At 44.8% G+C, this 21,475-nt stretch overlaps 1 protein-coding gene across 2 annotated transcripts in view; it reads right to left on the bottom strand.

The window, feature by feature from the left end:
- LOC138748561 (uncharacterized) overlaps positions 1–17,260 on the bottom strand; it is a 28,304-nt gene extending 11,044 nt beyond the window's left edge. Inside the window, exons 1-5 of one of the 2 annotated variants that reach the window (XM_069908975.1) lie at positions 17,138–17,260; positions 15,393–15,596; positions 3,695–3,957; positions 2,319–2,399; positions 735–1,243 (exon numbers count right to left, since the gene is read on the bottom strand). In XM_069908975.1, the coding sequence (XP_069765076.1) occupies positions 1,166–1,243; positions 2,319–2,399; positions 3,695–3,957; positions 15,393–15,594 (624 nt within the window). In that variant the 5' untranslated portion in view covers positions 15,595–15,596; positions 17,138–17,260 and the 3' untranslated portion in view covers positions 735–1,165. Of the gene's footprint in view, positions 1–734; positions 1,244–2,318; positions 2,400–3,694; positions 3,958–15,392; positions 15,597–17,137 lie in introns of those variants that run through there. The other variant, XM_069908974.1, reaches the window with a different exon arrangement.
- Between the last annotated feature and the right edge of the window lie 4,215 nt (positions 17,261–21,475).

Genomic DNA, 21,475 nt, shown 5'->3' with positions numbered 1-21,475 from the left:
TTGAAAAATGGGAGGGAATCTTATAGAAACATATAAAAATATGAAAGGCATTGAAAAGATAGAGGCCGGTAAGTTGCTACCATTGGTGGGGGAGACCAGAATGAGGGGACATCACCTCAAGATCCAGGGTAGTAGATTCAGGATGGAGATGAGGAGCTGCTGCTTTTCCCCAGAGGGAATTCACTGCCCATTGAAGCAGTGGAGGTGACCTCAGTAAATATATTGAGAACAAGGTTGGATCGATTTCTACAAAGGACGGGAATTAAGGGAATACGAGGAAAAGGCAGGTTGGTGGAGATGAGCAGCCATGATCACATTGAGGGTGGGGCAGGCTTGACAGGCCGGATGGCCAACTCCTGCTTCTATGTTCTGATGTCATTATGTGCCTCAGAAGCCTGACGAGGTTTATCATGTCCCCAATATCCCTAACCGATTTTTTTATGGACACACCAAAGAAAGTATCGTGCTCTGGATGCATCACAGCTTGATGTGAGAACTGCTGTGCCCAAGTCTGCAAGAATCTGCAGAGAGTCGTGAACATTGCTCAAGCCATTATGCAAACTAACCTCCGTTCCATCAACTGTCTTCACCTCCCACTCACTTTTCCCCCTCAGAAGTAAAACATTTAAAAATGTGTACCTCCAGATCCAAGCAATGGATTTTTCCCGCTGTTATCAGACACTTGAATGTCTTCCCATTAGTACAAATGACGTCCTGCACTTATTAATGGTACATTTTGCTTTAATACGATATTCTGCATTTTGTTTTAGTGTAACTTTCACCACCTGCTGTAATGATGTAGACAGTGACTACTGTATGCAAAATAAAGTTTTTCCACTGTGTCTCGGCACATGTGACAATAAACAATTCCAACTCCACATAGACAGTAAAAGCACAATGGTGGAGAAACTCAGCAGGTCAAACAATTTACTTTATATAGCAGAGATATAAGCCCTTTTTCCCACTGGCATCCCAGTTAATTGGCCGTGCAGTGTCCCGGTTAAAGAAGCTGTTTTTGCTGTTTCCCCTGGTCCACTTTTAACCAGGACGCAAACTGCTTTCCCACTGACCACAATACATCGCCGGGGATAGGAGAGTTGACCTTCATCATTAGTCCTGGGATGTTACTTGTCCTTTTTCCACTGGATTAAGTGGCACACCAGCTTCAGCTGATGCCGGGGATGTGAGTAAGAATTGAGGCCATCAATCCCTTGTGTGATTTTACGTCATTTTTGCCGGTGTGCTGATGGTTTTGAGAAAGGAAAGGGTTAACAGCTAGTAATAGTACAGCTAGGTTTTGCAGCATTCTAGTAAGGTGGGCATGGCAATTCAAAAGGACCAATTAGCACGATGACTAACTATAGGAATTTATTCTGAACTAATCAATGAACGGGTCTGATAAGAGGCTGTCAATCTTATGTAGCAATGGAATTTGTACTTAGTAGCATTGGGTAAGAATGTATTGTGTGAACTTTTGATTGGGCCAAATGTAACTCTGTCCATGTTTGAACAAGACAAAGGAATAGCTTTGAAACACATGGTCAGTCTCTCTGCCAGCTTTCATAGAGAAAGCATCACTGTGAGTCTCTGTGCAGATAACTTACAATTCTGCAGAATAAAAGAGTCTGACCAAGTCGAAAGTTTGGGTATAGTCATTTCGTGTGAACCACCGAAAAAACCAGAACCATAGTTTCCCTTTTCCACTGGACCCATAACAGGTAAATTGGCCGTCAATTCCTGGGAGAAGCAACGTTTCAGGCCTGAGCCCTTCTTCAAGGTAAGACCTCATAGGCTTTCTTAATAACTGCAGTAATACTGCATCTTTGAGCCTTAAGCACCCACAAATCTAACAGAATGTATCGCACTGCTGCCACATTGACGAGATATTTCTGCAGTGTTGAATCTTCCTGAAGATAATAAATGCTATTGTTAAGTACACTCACTATGACATTGCCTGAGGAACATGTGCATCAATCTATATCAATGTAATGCACAGTATCTGCATATGGGAGCTGCTATTATAGCCTATCTGCATCTATCCTGACCAAGCATGTCCAGGCCTAAGTCAATTTGTATAGCACCAGCACTGAGTGCATGCTCAGGCATGCTTGGACTGACCAAAATAGCTTGCTTTGTGGGAAATATACAAGTAGACTTAAAATATGACAGGAAATCACAAAAACAGGTTATATCTAAATAAAAGGATACATGATAGGATAGTTTTAAAGTGATTTTTGCGATCAGCAGCCCCAAATCCATAAAATACACCCAAAAGTGTTCAGGATCCAAAATCCTCCATGTCCAGTGTTATTCCATACCATTATTTCCATTTCTGTCATCTGCTTGATGTTGAAGCAGTCATCCTTGAGCTGTCGCATCCATTCAAAGTCTTCAACCAACTGAAAGCAGAGCAAGAGCACAGCAGGTCAATGGAGCACAGCCCGAAATGTCGGTTATTTGTCTGTATCTTTGCGATTAAGGACACCGTTTGACCTGCTGAGTTTCTCCAGCATTGTGTTTTTACTTCAACCACGGTGTCTGCAGATTTTCGTGTTTTTCTCCTCTCTGATCTATGGAGACAGACATCTAGAAGATCAACTCAGAGAAGAATGCTCTTTGAACTGTCTTTCTGTGCAATGAAATGTCCCGTGGGAATGGTGCCGACTGGCACATTCTAAGTTGCGGGAGTTTTTGCAAAACTGACACACTGAAACTTGGTGCATCCTTGGAGCTGAAGGTCTGCAATTTCAACTCCCTTGCTATGGGACACCTTGTGTAATGACCTTGCAAATCCTTGAAGGGTGTTTAGCTCACTGGGGTTATCAGTGGAGTTGGTGCTTATGTGCATGATTGATTTGATGAATGGTGAATGTAACTAAAGAACACTGTCAGGACCAGAATAGGCTATTCAGTCATTCTGCCCCACCATTCAATCATGAACATCTATTTCCCCACTCAGCCCCACTGCCAGCCTTCTCCCCATAACCTTTGATGTCCTGGCTAATCAACAACCTATCAATCTCTGTCTTAAATACACCCAATGACCTGGTCTCCAACAACCAATAATTTCCACAAATTCACTGCCCTCTGGCTGATGAAATTCCTCTGCATCTCTGTTCTAAGCGGATGCCCTTCAATCCTGAAGTTGTGCCCTCCCACCTTGGGAAGCAACCTTTCTACATCTACGCTATCCACGTCTTTCAACTTTATGAATAAAGTTTATTTTTGAATTCAAAAGAAAATCAGATGCCGGGAGGAAGTCCAAATGTGTATGGCCATCAGAGATATCTGGTTCAGTTTCCCAGTTTGTATACCTCGAAGAACGTTGGTTATATACCTTTTCCTCCTGTTGGCGCTTTGTGACCTGCTGACTTCCTCCAGCATTTCTATGTGTTAACTACAATAACAGCATCTGCAGACGGTCTTGTTTCACTCTCTGGTTCTGTCTCCCAGTCGATTTAACTACCACAAGATGAGTAATAACCTGATTCATACCAAGTTTTTAAAAAATCGAAATGTGATCTCATAACGCTTACATTTTCCCCCCAGCAGTCACGTGTCAAGCCTAGTGGGAACACCGTCACTGGGAGAGCAGAGAGAGATAAGAAGATGGCTCATTGCTACCTTCCCCAAAGGACGACGGGATGAGTGTTAGGCAACTTGGAAGTGTAACGGTGAAGAGGTCTTTACTCACCAGATACTTACTCTCGTTCTGCCAGAAGGAGTTGATGTCTTGTAGATTTCTCTGATGAAAGCTCCTATAGCACTTCCACCAGCTGAAGAGTACAATGAGTTGGTCCAGTGAGCAGTGGAGGACCCAAGGGATGGACAAACCCTTGGGAAGCAAAGGGGTGAAGAGCAGAAGCCCCCAGTAGATTAAGATGCACAGGAAGTAAGGGATTTGGGTGGGCGATTCAATAAGCTTCTTAAAAGTCCTTTGGGATTTTCTTTTTACATCTGTTAAAAAAAGAACATTAATTACCTGCAGTATAAAAAGAGACCATAAGAGAGACACGAGACTCTGCAGACATGCTGAAATCTGGAACTACCCACAATCTGGTGAAGGAACTCAGAAGGTTGTGGCAGCATCAGTGGTGGGTGGGGGGAGGGCCAGAACACTTCATCAGGGCTGAAAGTATTGGGCAGAGAGATATATTACTGATGTTTCAGGCCTGAACTCTTCTTCAAGCAAAAAAAAACAGTAAGACTTCTGAATAAAGACAAGGGGAGGAGTCCAGACCCACAGCCAAAAGGATATGATATCCAAGACTCTCATTTGTACAAAGCAGTATTTATTTATTTATTTTTATAGCTAGAATGCTGGTCCTGCATGTGTATTGTTTGTCTGTGTGTTACGTCTGGTTGTGCGTCTGCGTGTTTCGCACCGAGGACCGGAGAACGCTGTTTCGTCTGGTTGTACGGGTACTTGCACCCTGACTTCTTCATCTTGGGAGACCAGCTTTCCACTGATATATATTACAATATATCAACTGTCACCACTACCTGGACTACACTTTCTCACACTCTGCCCCCTCCACGAATTCCATCCCCTTCTCTCAATTTCTCCGTCTCCGCCACATCTGTCCCCAAGGTGAGGTCTTCAAGTCCAGATCTTCTGAACTGTCTGCCTTCTTCCACAAACATGGCGTCCACTCCACCACTATCAGCTCAGCGCTTACCTTACCCGCTCATCTGCCCCTGCCCCCTCTGCCCGCAGAAGCAACAAGCATTGAATCCCCCTCATCCTCACCTACTTCCCCACCAGCCTCCGCATCCAACACATCATCCGTCAGAATTTCCGGCACTTACTACAGGATCCCACCATTAGACATATCTTCCCATCTCCTCCCCTCTCAGCCTTCCACAGGGACTGCTCCCTCCGTGATTACATCGTGCACTCTTCCCTCCCCACCTTTCGCATCCCTGGCACCTTCCCGCAGGAGGTCCGGGGACCCAAACAAGCCTTTCACATGAAGCAACGCTTCACCTGTACATCCAATTGTGAGAAACAGAAGGACCTTCACAGATTTCGCTCGAGACAAAAATTGAGAACAAAGAACATTTATTGCACAACAATGCAAAGTTTGGTGCTTCCCCTTACCCTGGGAATACACACACATACTGGGGCTCACCCAACTTTTATACAGTTCATTTCAGTGTAGAGGTACCCTCCCCCCCCCCCTAACATTTTTCTGCCTCCTGGATTGGTTTGGCATTTGGTAATTTCTGTCTGCCTACGTGCAGTTTCTGTGTAAACTGAAAGACCATGGGGTATCCTGTCTAGGTCCCATCATGTCATTGTCCTTATTCATGAATCTGCCTTTGTCCTTATTCACACATCTCAACCCCCAGGACTTGCAGAACTTGCTAATTCTTTCTAATCAATATAAGACCCTTATTCTATTATACTCATCCCTACTCAGCACTTACTTAACTTCCTCTAGTCTAGTCTAGTATTCCTTATTTCATTCATATAGCTTTACTTCCTTGGTCTTTTTCCCAGCGAGTCAGCAAACAAACTGCAATCTCAGCATCATCAGACTGAGTTTGGGAAACATACATCTTTTGGGTTGTAGTGATCTGACGAAAGGGTCCGTTGAATTAAACACTGCACACAAGTCATTAGGCAGGGAAGTATCATGATGGCTAAAATAAGTCCAACTGCTATAAGGGCTGTGTGTATCCACCTCCAGTCAACAGTAAAAAATTCAACCGCCTGACCATTGTGACCATTGTCATCAATCGATCTTCCACAAATGCTGCCCTCAGCAGCCAACGAGTAATCGAAAGCCAGGCGGTTTTGATAAGCTGTAGCTTGTATCTGTCGTTGTTCTTCAGCCAATAAATCCAAGGCCGTCGCTGTCTGTTTGGTGATAATCTCCAAAACTGCCTGGAGTCTGATTAAACGGTTTAAATGCCAAACAGCTGTGGTATTCTGGAGCAGCTTGAGCCGTGTACAACTGGAATCCCCCTTATAGTGATGGCCTTTAGCCTTCTGAATGTATTCATGACCCAAAGGATGATTTACAAGATGCCAAGTTGGGGGGGAACGTTTATTGTTACCTAACCTGTGAGTAGCAGCTTGTCTGCGAGCATTAGCATATATACCCCCTTTATCCCTAATCCAGGTATAGCCCTGACTAATGTTCTGCCTGTCATTTTCCCACCTTCTCCTTTGTACCATATTTTTACCACTCATCTTTTTAATATCTGTAGAGGCCGGGACGCAAACCCAATCCACTCCCCTAGGGCAGTTCTATTTCCCTGGTCCATGTTGGGATCCTAAATTAAACCATACTAAATAAGGTACCCCACTATGAATACACTCTATACCTGTGCCCTGTCTGCATTCTAAAGGTAAACTTGTCCATTCCTCAAAGTAATTATCACCTCTGCTGCCCCTATTCCAGGAGGACTTAATACATTGTGTACAATTGGGTGGTTTCCCAAAAATTGGGAACCAGCAGAAAAACAATACAGCAAATAATAAAAATAACATTACAGCACTTTTTCCCAGCGTAGCGTAACTTTCAGACCAGAAGGGTGCGAGACTGCACGCCAGGTGGAGGGTATATTATCAACGTCTTTAGTCCGTGAATTAGCTTGTTTAATGCGTTGTATGTGAGTCCACCCCTTTTCTTTTGTTCGCACTGCAGTGTCTGTAATCAGAAGTACACAATAAGGGCTGTCCCATATCGGTTTTAGTTTATGGTCTTGCCACGCTTTTACATATACCCAATCACCAAGTTTAATAGAATGAATAGGTGGGTTTTGAGCTAATAAACCCTTCTCTCTTAAGTCATATAGAGAAGTAGAAAGTCCCTGTAAATATTTAGATATGTACTAGTTATTAGCCTCAGGGGTAGGGGTATCAGTGTGGAATCCCATGTAAGGAAGACTAAACATCATTTCATATGGTGAGACAGCAAGGTCCCTTACGAGGAGCTGTGCGAGTCCTGATTAAAGCTAAGGGTAAGCATTTAATCCAGGAGAGGCCAGTTTCCTCATGAAGTCGAGTGAGTTGATTTTTCAGAGTCTGATTCATCCATTCAACATGGCCTGAACTCTGGGGGTGCCATGGAGTATGTAACTGCCAATCTATTCCCAGGATTTTACACACACCCTGGAGTACCTGAGAGGTAAAATGTGTACCTCAATCTGAGTTAATGGTTTGAATAATGCCATAACGCGGAATAACAGACTCTAGTAATATCCGGATGACGGTGCTAGCACGATCATTAGGGGTCGGGAAAGCCTCAACCCATCGAGTAAAATGATCCACCATCACCAGGAGGTATTTATAAACCCCTATCTTAGGTAATTCCGTGAAGTCAATCTGTATTTGTTGAAACGGGCGTACGGCTATATCGCGACCACCAGGCATTACCTGGCGCATGACTTTCTTATTCACTCGCTGACAGATTGGGCACCCTCGAGTACTTTGCTTGGCTATGGTGTATATTCCCAAGCAATTAAAGGACCGTACAAAAGCATCAACAAGTGCCTGTGTTCCCCAATGTGTCTGCTGGTGGAGCTGATCAATAATCTGACGAGCCAAGGCTTTGTTCAGTACTTGGCGTCCCTCTGCCATCCACCACAACCCATCAGCAGTTTGACGCATTCCCTGGTCTTTCATATAAACCTCCTCTTCCCGTGAAAAGATGGGAGTCTTTTGAATCTCATGTGGGGTGGGGAGTAACAGCTGCATGTCTATTTTTTCTGTGAGCGCAGCCTGTTTGGCAGCTTCATCTGCCCGTCTGTTCCCCTGTGCTTCAGGGCTGTCAATAAGTTGATGGCCCCGTACATGAACTACAGCTATTTCCTCAGGTAACATAAGAGCATCTAAGGATTGAACAATTAAGTTTTCATGGATTAACTTTTGTCCTTTCCCAGTTATCATTCCCCGCTCTTTCCAAATCTTTCCAAAGGTGTGCACTACACCAAAAGCATACTTTGAGTCGGTATAGATTGTGCCCACCTTTCCCTCTAAACCCTGGAGAGCTCTACAGAGGGCATATAATTCACAGGATTGTGCTGACCAATGACCGGGAAGACGACCGGCTTCAATCACAACTCCTTCATTCCCATCCACTACACTATACCCGCTATACCGAATGCCATCAATGCAGCGGGAAGATCCATCAATAAACCATCTTTCACCCTCCCGTAAAGGTTCATCACTTAAATCATCTCTAATTTTTGTCTGTAAATCTATCACTTCTAAACTTACTTGCTCTAAATCAGTGGGGACAGTATCAGAATCTGGAGAAACCAAGAAGGCGGCTGGATTCTGTTCTTTGTTTATAATCAGTGTCAAATCATCTCTATCCATAAGAATCGCTTCATACTTTAAAATTCTAGAATCAGTAAGCCACCTTCCGGCACTTTGTAAGAGAATGGTGCGGACTGTGTGAGGGGTGTGAACTATCATCGGGGCACCAAACGTAATCTTTCGTCCTTCCTCGACTAAAATAGCAGTGGCTGAAATTGCTTGAACACAGTCTGGCCAACCACGACAAACAGGATCTAAAATTTTTGACAGAAAGGCAACTGGTTGTCTAAAGCCTGCCCTCTCTTGCATTAATACTCCCATGGCCACACCGTCTTTCGCATTGGTATAGAGGTCAAATGGCTTATTTAGGTTGGGTAAAGTGTAAGGTAAAACATCATGAGATGGGAATGTGTAAGGAGTTACCTTGTACAGGGCTGTAACAAGAAGGGGAGGTGTCCTTGTACTCCTGTTAGGTAAAACATCATGAGATGGGAATGTGCAGGGCTGTAACAAGATGTGAATGCATCCTTGTACTCACAAGATAAGAGAGACATTGATGGATTGAGAGGCAGGAAGCTAGCAGGGAAAGGATAGCAACAGTTTTAGTCATTGGACAAGTAATGATATGATGATGTTCTAAGCACATATCCAAGGGTATAAAAAATCACCATTTTGCTGATAACGGCAGAATGCATTCTCCGACTAACATGGTTAGTCGCAAGTGTTACAATCCGGTAATAAAGAACAAAGAACCCTGATTTCGACTCAGCCTGGTGTTTGTCTCACTCATTCATGAACAAAGCAGACCTAACAAAAGCCAAAACTGGGGCACTAATAAGACGCTGTTTCACCAAGGTAAAATCTTTAATCTCTTCCTCTGTCCATACAACAGTTTCGCCCCCTAGAGTTGCAAGTTTATCATAAAGAAATTTGACCAGGCTAGAATAATTCTCAATCCAAATTCTACAGTATCCCACTAAACCAAGGAATTTCCTGAGGCAGGATCTGCAGAATACCGCGTGTTCTCTCTGGATTTATCTTCCTAATTCCTTGAATAACCAGATGACCTTAGTATTTAACTTCAGATTGAACAATTTCCTATGTTCTTGAGGCGGGATCTGCAGAATACCACGTGTTCTCTCTGGATTTATCTTCCTAATTCCTTGACTAACCAGATGACCTAAGTATTTAACTTCAGATTGAACAAATTGTAACTTTGATTCGCTCACTCTAAGACCCTTATTCCCTAGAAAATTCAACAGTGAATTGTTTAACTACATCATACGTTTTTCCCGTGATTAATAAATCATCAACATATTGTATTAATTGACAATCCTCTCTCCGAGGGGCCTCATCTAGTACCTGTTCTAAAACTTGGCCAAACAAATTTGGTGATTCTGTAAAACCCTAGGGCAGGACCGTCCACCGGTACTGATTTTTCCGTCCTGTAAAAGGATTCTTCCACTCAAATGCAAACATGTCCCTACTGTCTATTGCCAACGGACAGGTCCAGAAGGCATCTTTGAGGTCAATTACACTAGACCACTTACTATGGGGATCAATTTTACCCATTAACGTATAGGGGTTAGGTATAACCGGATAACGGGTGAGAATAATTTTGTTTAACTCCCTCAAATCCTGCACTAATCGATAGGTACTGTCTGGTTTTTGGACAGGTAAAATTGGGGTATTAAAAGGTGACATACAAGGTTCGAGTATATCATCTTTCACCAATTGGTCAATTACTGGCTGCAGCCCCTTTCGGCCAGCCATAGGAATTGGATACTGTTTTTGTCTAATTACTTGGTCAGGGTCTTTTAAAGTAATTTGCAGGGGAGGAACATCTAATCTATTGCCTCTTTTTGCCCATATTCTAGGATTTATTAGTTCCCGATACTCCTCTGTTAGTACATAAAATTGAACCCGATACCTGATCCCTGTGGTCTGGTGCCGATAGCCAATTGGTCCTGTAAATCCTGTCCCAACAAGCAAACTCCAGCTTGGGGAACTAGTAAAATATCTTCTGTTATTATCTTTTCTCCCATTTGTATCCTTACATTCTTTAGTATAGGGACCATAAAATCTCTTCCTCCCACTCCCGAAATCATCACTGTCCCTTCTTACCCCCCCCCCCCCACCCCCACTCAGTCGAGGAGATTCGCTCCATGACCCGAGCCTGTTCGGTGTGTGCTGAATGCAAGCCCCACTTCTTCCATCCGGGGAACTCCCACGTTATCAAAGCCACCCACCCCTTCGAGCGTCTTAGCGTAGACTTTAAGGGGCCCCTACTGTCAATCAACCGTAATAACTACATCCTTATGGCCATCGACGAGTACTCCCACTTCCCGTTCGCTGTGCCCTGCCCAGACACCACCGCCACCTCAGTGATACAGGCCCTTCACAGTATCTTCGCCATGTTTGGGTACCCCAATTCCATCCACAGGGATAGGGGGTCCTCATTCATGAGTGCAGAGCTGCAACAGTACCTTCTGGAGTGTGGTATCGCTTCAAGCAGGACCACCAGCTATAACCCACGCGGCAACGGCCAGGTCGAGAGGGAGAATGCCACCATCTGGAGAGCGGTTACACTGGCTCTCCGGTCTAAAGGTCTCCCCACCTCTCACTGGCAGGAGGTTCTCACTAGTGCCTTACACTCCATCCGCTCCCTCCTATGTACCGCAACAAATGCCATCCCCCATGAAAGGATGTTCCTTTTCCCAAGGAAATCCGAATCAGGAACCACTGTACCGGCATGGCTCACCGTCCCTGGCCCCGTCCTTTTGCGACGCCACGTCCGGCACTCAAAGAATGACCCCTTGGTCGACCGAGTGACTCTACTCCACGCGAACCCGCATTACGCCTACGTTGAGTTCCCAGACGGGCGGGAGGACACTGTTTCGGTGCGGGACCTAGCTCAGGACGCGGTAGGCCCAGCAACCCCCGCCAACCCAACCTTCCCCAACTCTTTATTCCCCAGGCCCCGTGCCGGAACAGAAGGACCAACAGCACCCCAACGACCCAGGCCACCCTGCCGACAACACGGCTGGGGAATTGAGCGAAGGAGCGGTCGCACCTGATGAGCCCGCTGGCAACACCACTCCAGCGACCCCAATCCCGGCACCACGGCGATCACGCCGGATGGTCAGACCCCCTGACCGCTACAGTCCTTAACCTACCCCTTCCTTTTCTCCCTCTTCAGCCCTTCCACCCCAGGGTCAGTTCTCCAAGAAGGGGTGAATGTGATAGTACAGACCTATCACCAATGTATATAGTTACAGTATCTAGAGTGTAATGACTGTGCTTACAGCGACTGGCTGAGAGCATAGCCACGCCTACTGCCTGGGCCTTAAAGGGTTGTGTCCCTAGCCAGGTTAGATCATTCTGGACTGGTCGGCCACCTGTGAAGAGCTCCTGTCTTTTGCTAATAAAAGCCTTGGTTTGGATCAACAAGTCTTTGGTCCTTTCAACGAGCTCTACAATTCATCGGTTGATCGTACAGTTCTTTCAGTACCTTTATGTCTGCAGTGTAAGTGGTCTCATCCTGGATGTTCTCGTAGACTCTCAAGGACACCATAGACAGCAATGCTGTTAGACGCTGGTTATCCTCCTCTACCTGAATGAGCCTTAGGAAGTTTTCAAAGTTTAACAGCCAGAACTTAAAGGCTTTGAAGGCTGCAGCTCACTGTGGGTCGATGTCAAATTTTTCTGGCCGAGTCAGACGCTCCATCCCTTTTTAAAAAAAATTCTTTTTGCTAATAAAATTGTAGAGCTCGTCGAAAGAACCAAAGACTTGTTGGTCCAAACCAAGGCTTTTATTAGCAAAAGACAAGAGCTCTTCACAGGTGGCCGACCAGTCCGGAATGATCCGACTTGGCTCGGGACACAACCCTTTAAGGCCCAGACAGTAGGCGTGGCTAAGCTCTCAGCCAATCGCTGTAAGCACAGTCATTACATACTCTAGATACTGTAACTATATACATTGGTGATAGGTCTGTACTATCACAAGTATTATCTTTTCTCCCATTTGTATCCTTACATTCTTTAGTATAGGGACCGTAAAATCTCTTCCTCCCACTCCCGAAATCATCACTGTCCCTTCAGACTGGGCTGCCCCAGAATCTACTAGAAAAATCATCTTGTCAATTTGGGGTCCTATGCTTAAATTTACCAATGGTTCTCCGTGCAGCCCATGGTGTGTATTGACTGAGAACCGTGACCCCCCCCCATTCATAATCTGCCTCCAGCAATGTGTAAGATCGCGTCTCCCTGGCTCGCATTGGGCATTCCCTCCTTTTTACAATAATAGCAAACTAATGCTCCTGTTTCTCAATTTCTACCAGGGTCTCCACGGGGTCCCGGGAATGGTCGTCGTCCCCGGAATTCTCCTCTACCCCTGCCTCTGCTCTGGTCCCCACTCCCGGCACTCCTCCCAATGTCCAGGAGCTGGCACACAGCTCCTAACATTGCCCTGCTGTCCCTCCACAACTTCCTTGACTGCCTGCATCAAAATCTTAGCTTTTCCTTTCTGTTTATCTTCAGACCTCTGGACGTATGCCCTTTGTGCGATCTGTAAAAGCTGTGTTATTCCCTGTTCATGCCAATTCTCTGTCTTTTGTAATGTCTTCCTGATATCTGGGGCTGAATTAGTAACAAAGCCTGTCAATACCAACTCTTTACCTGCTGGGGATTCTATATCCAACCTCCCATATTGCTGTAAGGCCGCACGCAATCTATTCAGAAATGCAGAGGGGGTCTCCTCGGGACCTTGGGGAACCTCAAATGCCTTCTTAAAGTTCTGTCCTTTTGGAACAGACTCTTTCATTCCGTTTATTAGGTTAATCCTATATTCCTCCATTCGTGTGCGACCATCATTAGTATTCTTATCCCAATTTGGGTTTACCAAGGGGAATTTAAGTTCCCCAGGTATCGCCTCCGGTCCCCCTTGGTGTTCCCTATCCCGGACTCTAATCCCTGCCTGGCGAATCATTCCACGCTCATCCAATGTGAATAGAGCCTTAAAGATCAAAATTAATTCATCCCAGGTATATATATTCATTCCCAAAAATTGATCTAATAGTTCTGCACGTCCCTTATGGTCTTCTATCAGGGAGGTCATTTCCTTCTTAAAATTGCACCCCAATCAGATAACATTAATCCGAACGGACTATGTTTAGGTATCTGATCTTCCCGTCCTTCTTTAGGACTGTTTCCCTTGCTACTTACTCCTCCCATACTAGCAGGTAAATAAAATTCCTCTTACCGGGATCCAGTAGCTATTCCTAGCGCGCTTCCTTAACGTTCTCCCGTCATTTGTTCTCAATGCCTCTTCTCGGATATCACTCGCTTCGTCCACTGACCAGTCACCCGTCGTCCGGGAGTCCAGCTTAATCAGCCGGGGTGCACCTACCCCTGTCGTCGGGCACTCTGTCAGTGGAGGGAGTGCGATCCCGGACGATCCCCCAATTGTGAGAAACAGAAGTACCTTCACAGATTTCGCTCGAGACAAAAATTGAGAACAAAGAACATTTATTGTACAACAATGGAAAATTGGGTGCTTCCCCTTACCCTGGGAATACACACACATACTGGGGCTCACCCAACTTTTATACAGTTCATTTCAGTGTAGAGGTACCCTCCCCACCTAACATTCTTCTGCCTCCTGGATTGGTTTGGCATTTGGTAATTCTGTCTGCCTACGTGCAGTTTCTGTAAACTTGAAAGACCATGGAGTATCCTGTCTGGGTCCCATCATGCCTTTGTCCTTATTCACACATCTCAACCCCCCAGTACTTACTAATTCAGAACTTGCTAATTCTGTCTATCACTATAAAACCCTTATTCTATTATACTTGCGTAACCGTTCCTCACACTCTTATCGGAATTCATCCCTACTCAGCACTTACTTAACTTCCTCTAGTCTAGTCGAGTATTCCTTATTTCATTCATACTAGCTTTACTTCCTATATTCTATTATCTCTCACACAAGGACTTATTTACTGCATCCGGTGCTCCCTTTGTGGTCTTCTCTACATCAGAGGGACGAGTCGCAGATTAGGAGATTGCCTCGCCCAGCACCTCTTCTCCGTCCGCCACCACAGCAGCCTCCCAGTGGCCAATATTTTCAATTTAGGGTCACACCCCTGCGCTCACATGTCTGTCCATGGCCTTATGCACTGTCCCACCCTGACCACCCACAGATTAGAGGAATACCACTTTGTTTTCCGTCTGGGTCCCCTCCACCCACGTGGCATGAACATTGACTTTACAACTTTCCATTAAACCTGCTCACCTTTTCTTTCCCCTCCCCCCTTTTCTGGTCTTTCCAGTTCTTCCACCCACCCATCCCTCCCCCCTCCCCCAAATGACCCAGCCTCCACAACCGCCCTGTGGCAACAAATTCCACAGATTCACCACCCTCTGGCTGAAGGAATTCCTCCGCATCTCAGTTCTAAGCGGACGCCCTTCAGTCCTGAAGTTGCGCCCTCTTGTCCTGACTCTTGCATCATGGGGAAACAACCTTTCTACATGTTCTCTGTCCACGCCTTTCAACATTCAAAATATTTCAATGAGTCCCCCCCATTCTTCTAAATTTTCTTCCCACCGTTCAAGTCGTACTGGATGATGTAGATTAATTGGGTGTAATTGGGCTCCTAGGTCAAAATGGCCGGTTACCTTGCTCTATGTCTAAATTTAAAATTTAAATTAAAAAAATATCTCTGGGATGTGGGAGGATCTGGGGAAACCCACACAGTCTCACGGAGAACATAGAAACCCCCAAAGTCAGGATTGAACCCAGTTCTCCAGAGCTGTAAGGCAGTAATTCTACCTGCCGTGCCACTACATTGCACTGATTGTGATGTCTAACACTTTGGATATCCAAATGCGCCATGTGGCCAATTTGTTGACTTCTTACTGTCAACCAGCTGTTCCGCTCTTAATACATTAGTTTCTGGGCGCTTGCTTTGGGAACCTCTGCTTTTCAGTCACTATCTGGATTGTCAAAATGCCTCCACAGCTGCCCAGCCCATTCACAGAAGGTGAGAAAGCCACAGTTCCTGCAAGTACATCTACCAACGCAAAGGGACACCAGCCTCTGGGCAAGGGGGGTGTGACAGTTCACCTTTGAATCTGCAGGCCGTTGATCCAAAAATAATTTTTCGCTGGAGGAGTTCACCCTTCTTGGGTGCCGTGGTGTAAATCTGCCTGATCCCGCAGCAGAAGATCCCAATCACCAAATTTGTACTGTAGACAAACTCCTCATTGAAGATCACCATCGGCAAGTAGAAGGCGATCAGCCCCAGGTATGGCTGCAGGAAGTCCATTGCTGCATCAACACAGAAAGGACAATTACTGGAGCGAGAACTACCCTACCCAGAAAAGGCCACTAAACCTCCTAAAGTCCCACCTTTAAACCTACCTCTGCCAATGTGGGCCAGCCTCAATAAGGGGTGTTCTATTGGAAATATGAATCCTCGAGTTATGCATCAGTTTTCTTCTGCCCATCCCATTCCTGGTGGCTGCTTTGCCCATCTGAGCTAATCCCATTTACCTGTGATGGCCCAAATCTCTAACTTTTTCCAACCCATGTACAGAGCTCTCTATAATATTTGGGTCTTGTTTCCTATATTTTCCCCTGTGCTCCAGTTTTAAGTTTGCATTCAGACAATTCACATGTGATTAAAGAGCACATTCAAGATCTTATTCAAGGTTATTTGTGTACATTTTGGTTCGATCATGTAGAAATTGCAGCACTTAGCCGAGCTAAATCAAAAGTCACATATTTTGAAGGAATGAGAAATTATACAGGACACCATTTAAGTCAAATCAAGTTTATTGTCCTCTGATTGCACAAGTACAACCTGATGAAGCAGTGTTTTCCGTTCCTCGGTGAAAAACACGTAGACACACAACCAGACATAACACATATACAGACAAACAATGCACACGCAGGACAAGTACTTTATCCATACAAATAGATAAATATTGTTTTATATGTATAGGAGTCTTGGATGGTCAGTGTTAGCAGTTCTTTCGGTTATTCTGCATTCCTACTTCCCGTGGGAAGAAGCTGCTCCTCAGCCTGGTGGTGCTGACTCTGATCCTCCTAATGGGAGCAGTTGAAAGATGCTGTGTGCGGGGTGGGGAAGGGATCCTCAATGATCTTGCACTCTATTCAATGAGATCAAGGCTGAACCTTTACCTCAGCAACATGCTCTTGTTTCCCTCACTTTAATGAGAAGCGATCTGACCCATCGTACCTATGGCTACAGCAACAGAGCACTTCACACTGGCCCTGCTCTCGGCCCACAGGCCTGCCAGTTGGTGCTTTTTAATTACGCATTCACCTGGGTTTCGAGTCTCCACTGTTCTCTGAGGCGACAGGTTCCAGAACTGAAGACTATGGGGTGGGGAGGGGGGGGGGGTGGGGGTGCGATTACATCTAGCTCCAGAGTTTAGGCCTTAGGTTGCCAGGGATGCAGTGAACAGTAGCTGGAACTGGAAGAGCATCCAGATGTCGGAGGTTCTAGAATGAGGGAAGAGAGAGAAGCGAAGATAACGGTGTGGAGTTGTTCATAAACAAGGCTTTAAAAAGTTAGCCTGAGGTGACGGGTGAATGGGACTGGGCTGCAAGTTAAGAGGCTGGTAATGGAGTTTAAAATGGTTCCAGGTTGACAGGATACAGAAGGAGAAAAACAGCCAGAAGGTAGGAGAACCTCAGACTACAGGGGCTCTCTGGGAATGTCAAAGCTTCAATTTTCCACACACTGGCTGTGGATGAGACCTTTGTGTTTCCCTGAGGTCAAAGTGTTTGGACTCAACAGGAATAACCCCACGAGGACTGCTCTTCCTCGTATACTCTCTCACCTCAAGCTCTTTAAAGCGTGGTCGATCTTTGCAAATCGCAGTCTCCGGTGAGGTCCTGCAATAGTCACTGTAGTTTATAAAGAGGCAGTAAGCCCACCAGAAAGTCTTCTGATGCATTGCATTCAGGCCTTTGTATCCATGGTGATCAGGATTTGGAACTAACCTCTGGCTGATGAAGTCACAGTGCATAACAGATCCATGCTCAAGCCCACCTGGAAGATAGTTACTGACGGCACAAAATTCCATTCACAGTCCCATCTCTCTGCAGCACCTTCCAGTGTTAGCTGATAAATTGCCAGAGGTGTTGGTTCCTTAATAATTTAGACAATGCTCAAATCCAATAAGAAAATCTAACCACTTACCCTTGACATTCTGTAAGCTACATTGGCCTTCTCCCCATAAGCTCTGATGCTTTGGCTAATCAATCTTCTTCTTAAATCCACCCAAATGACCCAGCCTCCACAAATGGCCTGTGGCAACAACTTCCACAGATTCACCACCTTCTGGCTGAAGGAATTCCTCCGCATCTCACTTCTAAGCGGACACCCTTCAGTCCTGAAGTTGCATCCTCTTGTCCTAGACTCTCGCACCATGGGGAAACAACCTTTCTACATCTACTCTGTCCACGCCTTTCAACATTCAAAATATTTCAATAAGTTACCCCCCCCCATTCTTCTAAATTCCAACGAGTACAGGCCGAGAGCTGTCAAACGCACCTCGTACGATAACATTTTCATTCTCAGAATCATCCTCTGAACTCTCTCTAACATCAGGACATCTTTTCTTCAATGAGGAGCCCAGAAACTGCTCACAATACTCCAAGTGAGTGCCTTATAAAGCCTCCACATCACATCCCTCCTCTTAGATTCTACTCCTCTTGAAATGAATGCCAGCGCTGCATTTGCCTTCTTCACCACCAGCTCAACCTGCAAGTTAACCTTCAAGCCGTCCTGCACCAGGACCCCCAGGTCCCTTTGCATCTGAGTATTTTCAATTTTTTTCCCCCATTTCAAAAATAGTCTGCTCGCTCATTCTTTTTTCTACCGAGGAGCGCACGGCCGTTCACTTTCCGATGTTATATTCCAACAGCCACCTCTCTGCCCATTCACCTAGCGTGTCCTTCTGCAGCCCCAACACGACCTGCTCCTCCCAGTGGTTTATCTAGGTCAAGTGGTGCCCTCGGGCTGCCAGAGATATCGGTGGCTCCCCGTTCGAAAAAAACAACCTGCACAAAAGCTGCCAACACAACACACATAGGTTGTGGATGCAGGTTGCGATTCTACGAAATAACGGATTTAGTTAGGGTTTTATTTGATACTTTGAACTACTTTGTTCAGTTTGTTGTCCCATTAACGAGTATTTCTTATTTTTATGTGATGCAATGTCTGAATAAATTGATAGTAATAACACCCATCAATTCAGAGATTATTTATTCAGCTATGAACCATACTGACCAAAATACACACAAACATTTCCCTCTTGAATATACACAGTGTCATTGTTTCCCCTTTTTCCCCCCTCCCTTTCCTCTCTCCTTCCCATCCGCCTCCAAACCCATTCAACATTCAACATATTCAATACAATAAACCCATTAAACAATGTCATCACACAATGAAAACAAACAAGAAAATTGTGTCATCTTCTTTTACACACTGGGTCAGTTCATTTCGTCTTCTCATTCTATCATTTTAGGGGGTGGAGGTCCGCGGTAGGCCCTCTCTGTTGTGTTCCATGTACGGTTCCCAAATTTGTTCGAATACTGTGACTTTATTTTTTAAATTATATGTTATTTTTTTCCAATGGAATACATTTATTCATTTCTATGTACCATTGCTGTATTCTCAGGCTCTCTTCTGATTTCCAAGTCGACCTTATACATTTTTTTTGCTGCAGCTAAGGCTATCATAATAAATCTTTTTTGCGCTTCATCCAGTTTGAGGCCTAATTCTTTACTTCTTATATTACTTAGAAGAAAGATCTCTGGATTTTTTGGTATGTTGCTTTTTGTGATTTTTATTTAATACCTGATTTAGATCTTCCCAAAACTTTTCCACTTTCTCACATGCCCAAATTGCATGTACTGTTGTTCCCGTTTCCTTCTTACAGCGAAAACATCTGTCTGATACTATTGGGTCCCATTTATTTAACTTTTGGGGTGTGGTGTATAGCCTGTGTAACCAATTATATCATATCGTGCGTAATCTCATATTTATTATATATTCGACGAGGTATTAATTGGAAAATCTCTGCTGGTGGCTGGGGCCGGCTGGCAGGGATACAGGAAACCCCTGTGCCATCGAAAATTCATTTTCTATCAAGATAACTATATGACACGACTAAACATTTAACTGTTGACATTACAGTAGTTTATTAATGTGCTCACATATTATGGTCAGCCTTTCTGTGACCACTGCTCTTAAATTTAAATTAAATACAATAAACCTCTTTAAAAACTCTCATTCAAGGAGCAGAGCAAAGTAAAAAGCTCAGAGCAAAATAAGAACAGGAGAAAAGATGAAGAAAGGGATGAGGCCGTCTCCAGCATCCCTCCACAACTCTCAGATACGAACGGTGTCACACATTTTTAACTCCGTAATATGGTGCCCTTGGGCTGACGCATTAGGGGCAAGCCCTGTTGTTGAGAGGCAAAGTTGTTCAAAATGGTAGCACCATCTAATGTTGAAATGATGAAGTGCAATTTATTATTGGAGACCGTGGGGGCCATTTAAAAAAAGGGCATTGGGCCGCAGATGTCCTGTGGGCCACAATTTGGCACCCCTGCTCTAAGCGCTCTAATCACCCCGGGTGCATGACATCACACCCAATCCAGTACAGCCGACCCCCTCGAGAGCTCATCAATAGGCTGTTCGGAAAATTCATCTTGTAGGCTTTCTGCAAAATTTCTCTCGTGAAATCAAGTTCCATCCTGGTTTTTCCAATCTACTTTCATTTTAAAATCCCCCATGAAGACCATAACATTGCCCTCTGACACGCCTTTTCTATTTGCTGTTGTAATTTGTTGTCCATATCTCGGCTACTGCTTGGAAGCTTGTATATAGCAGCCAACAGGGTATTTTTTCAACCCATAATGATTCTATATCTTCAGATCCTTCCAATGGTTTAATATTGTTCCTTACCAACAGTGCCATGCCACCCTCTGTGCTTACCTACCTATCCTTTCGATATGTGGTGTATCCTTGGATATTAAGATCCCAATGACATCCATCCTTTAGCCACCACTCCATGATGGTCACCACATCGTACCTGCCAACGTGCAGCTGTCCAACAAGCTCATCCACTTTATTTCTCACATTGCATGCATTTAAATACAAAACCTTTTGACCTTTATTTGTTACTTTTGACTCTGTGCCCCTGTGGTATTGCAACTCATCCCTAAGGCTGCAATTTTGTCCCATCTGCCTGTCTACCCACACAAATTCCCCACTGGCTGTCCCGACGTGTGCCCACCACCTCTTCTACTGTTTCTTCATTTTGGTTCCTACCCCCCCCCCCCCCCCCCCCACAACCTCTCCCTCCCAACAGCCTTCGCAAACCTCCCTGCCAGGATTATGGTTCCTCTCCAGTTCGGCAGCAACCATGTACAGGTTATACCTTCCCCAGGAAAGGTTCCAACAATCCAAGGATTTGGAACTTTTTACGGGGTTTATGCTGTAGTAAAAACATACACTTTTGTTTTAGTTTATTCATTGACAGGTTTGTGGTGATCAAATGGAAATTTTTAACATTAAAAATGAATTTCAGACCTCCAGCACTGTCACAGGCTCTTTTGGCCCACGTGCCTGTGCCGCCCAATTGACTTACAACCCCCGCTACATTTTTGAAGGGTGGGAGGAAATCTTGCACCCATAGGAAACTCACGCAGACATGGGTAGAACGTGCAAACTCCTCACAGACAGTGCAAGAATTAAATCCTGGTCACTGGTGCTGTAAAAGCATTGTGCTAACTGTAGGATTTTGTGCACTTCTATACAATATATAAAGAACTGTGATCGTGGCATCAAAATAAGGCACCGATTTGGACAGGAATAACTGTGTAGGTGTTTGTATATGTGAGGGAGATATTTATTGTTTAAGGCAACAATCAGAATAAGAACCAAACTGAATAGGAATTATAGTTACTCGTTGGATGAGATATTGTTCCCCTCTGGATGGGTTAGGTTTGTGGAAGCCCTGCCTTAGTTTTTCCTGTGAACCACTGTATGAAAAAAATCCAACCAATTCCCTTTAAAGGTCCTTCTTTTCACCTTAAAGATATTCCGACCATGGTTTAAATTTTTAAAAAATTGGCTTTCTACATGGTCTTTGCCTCTCATTATC

This window comes from Narcine bancroftii, chromosome 13 (assembly GCF_036971445.1).
Source record: "Narcine bancroftii isolate sNarBan1 chromosome 13, sNarBan1.hap1, whole genome shotgun sequence".
In the NCBI taxonomy this organism is placed as follows: Eukaryota; Metazoa; Chordata; class Chondrichthyes; order Torpediniformes; family Narcinidae; genus Narcine; species Narcine bancroftii.
The sequence above is the reverse complement of the archived record's forward strand: the minus strand, read 5'-3'. Positions and strand labels throughout refer to the sequence as shown.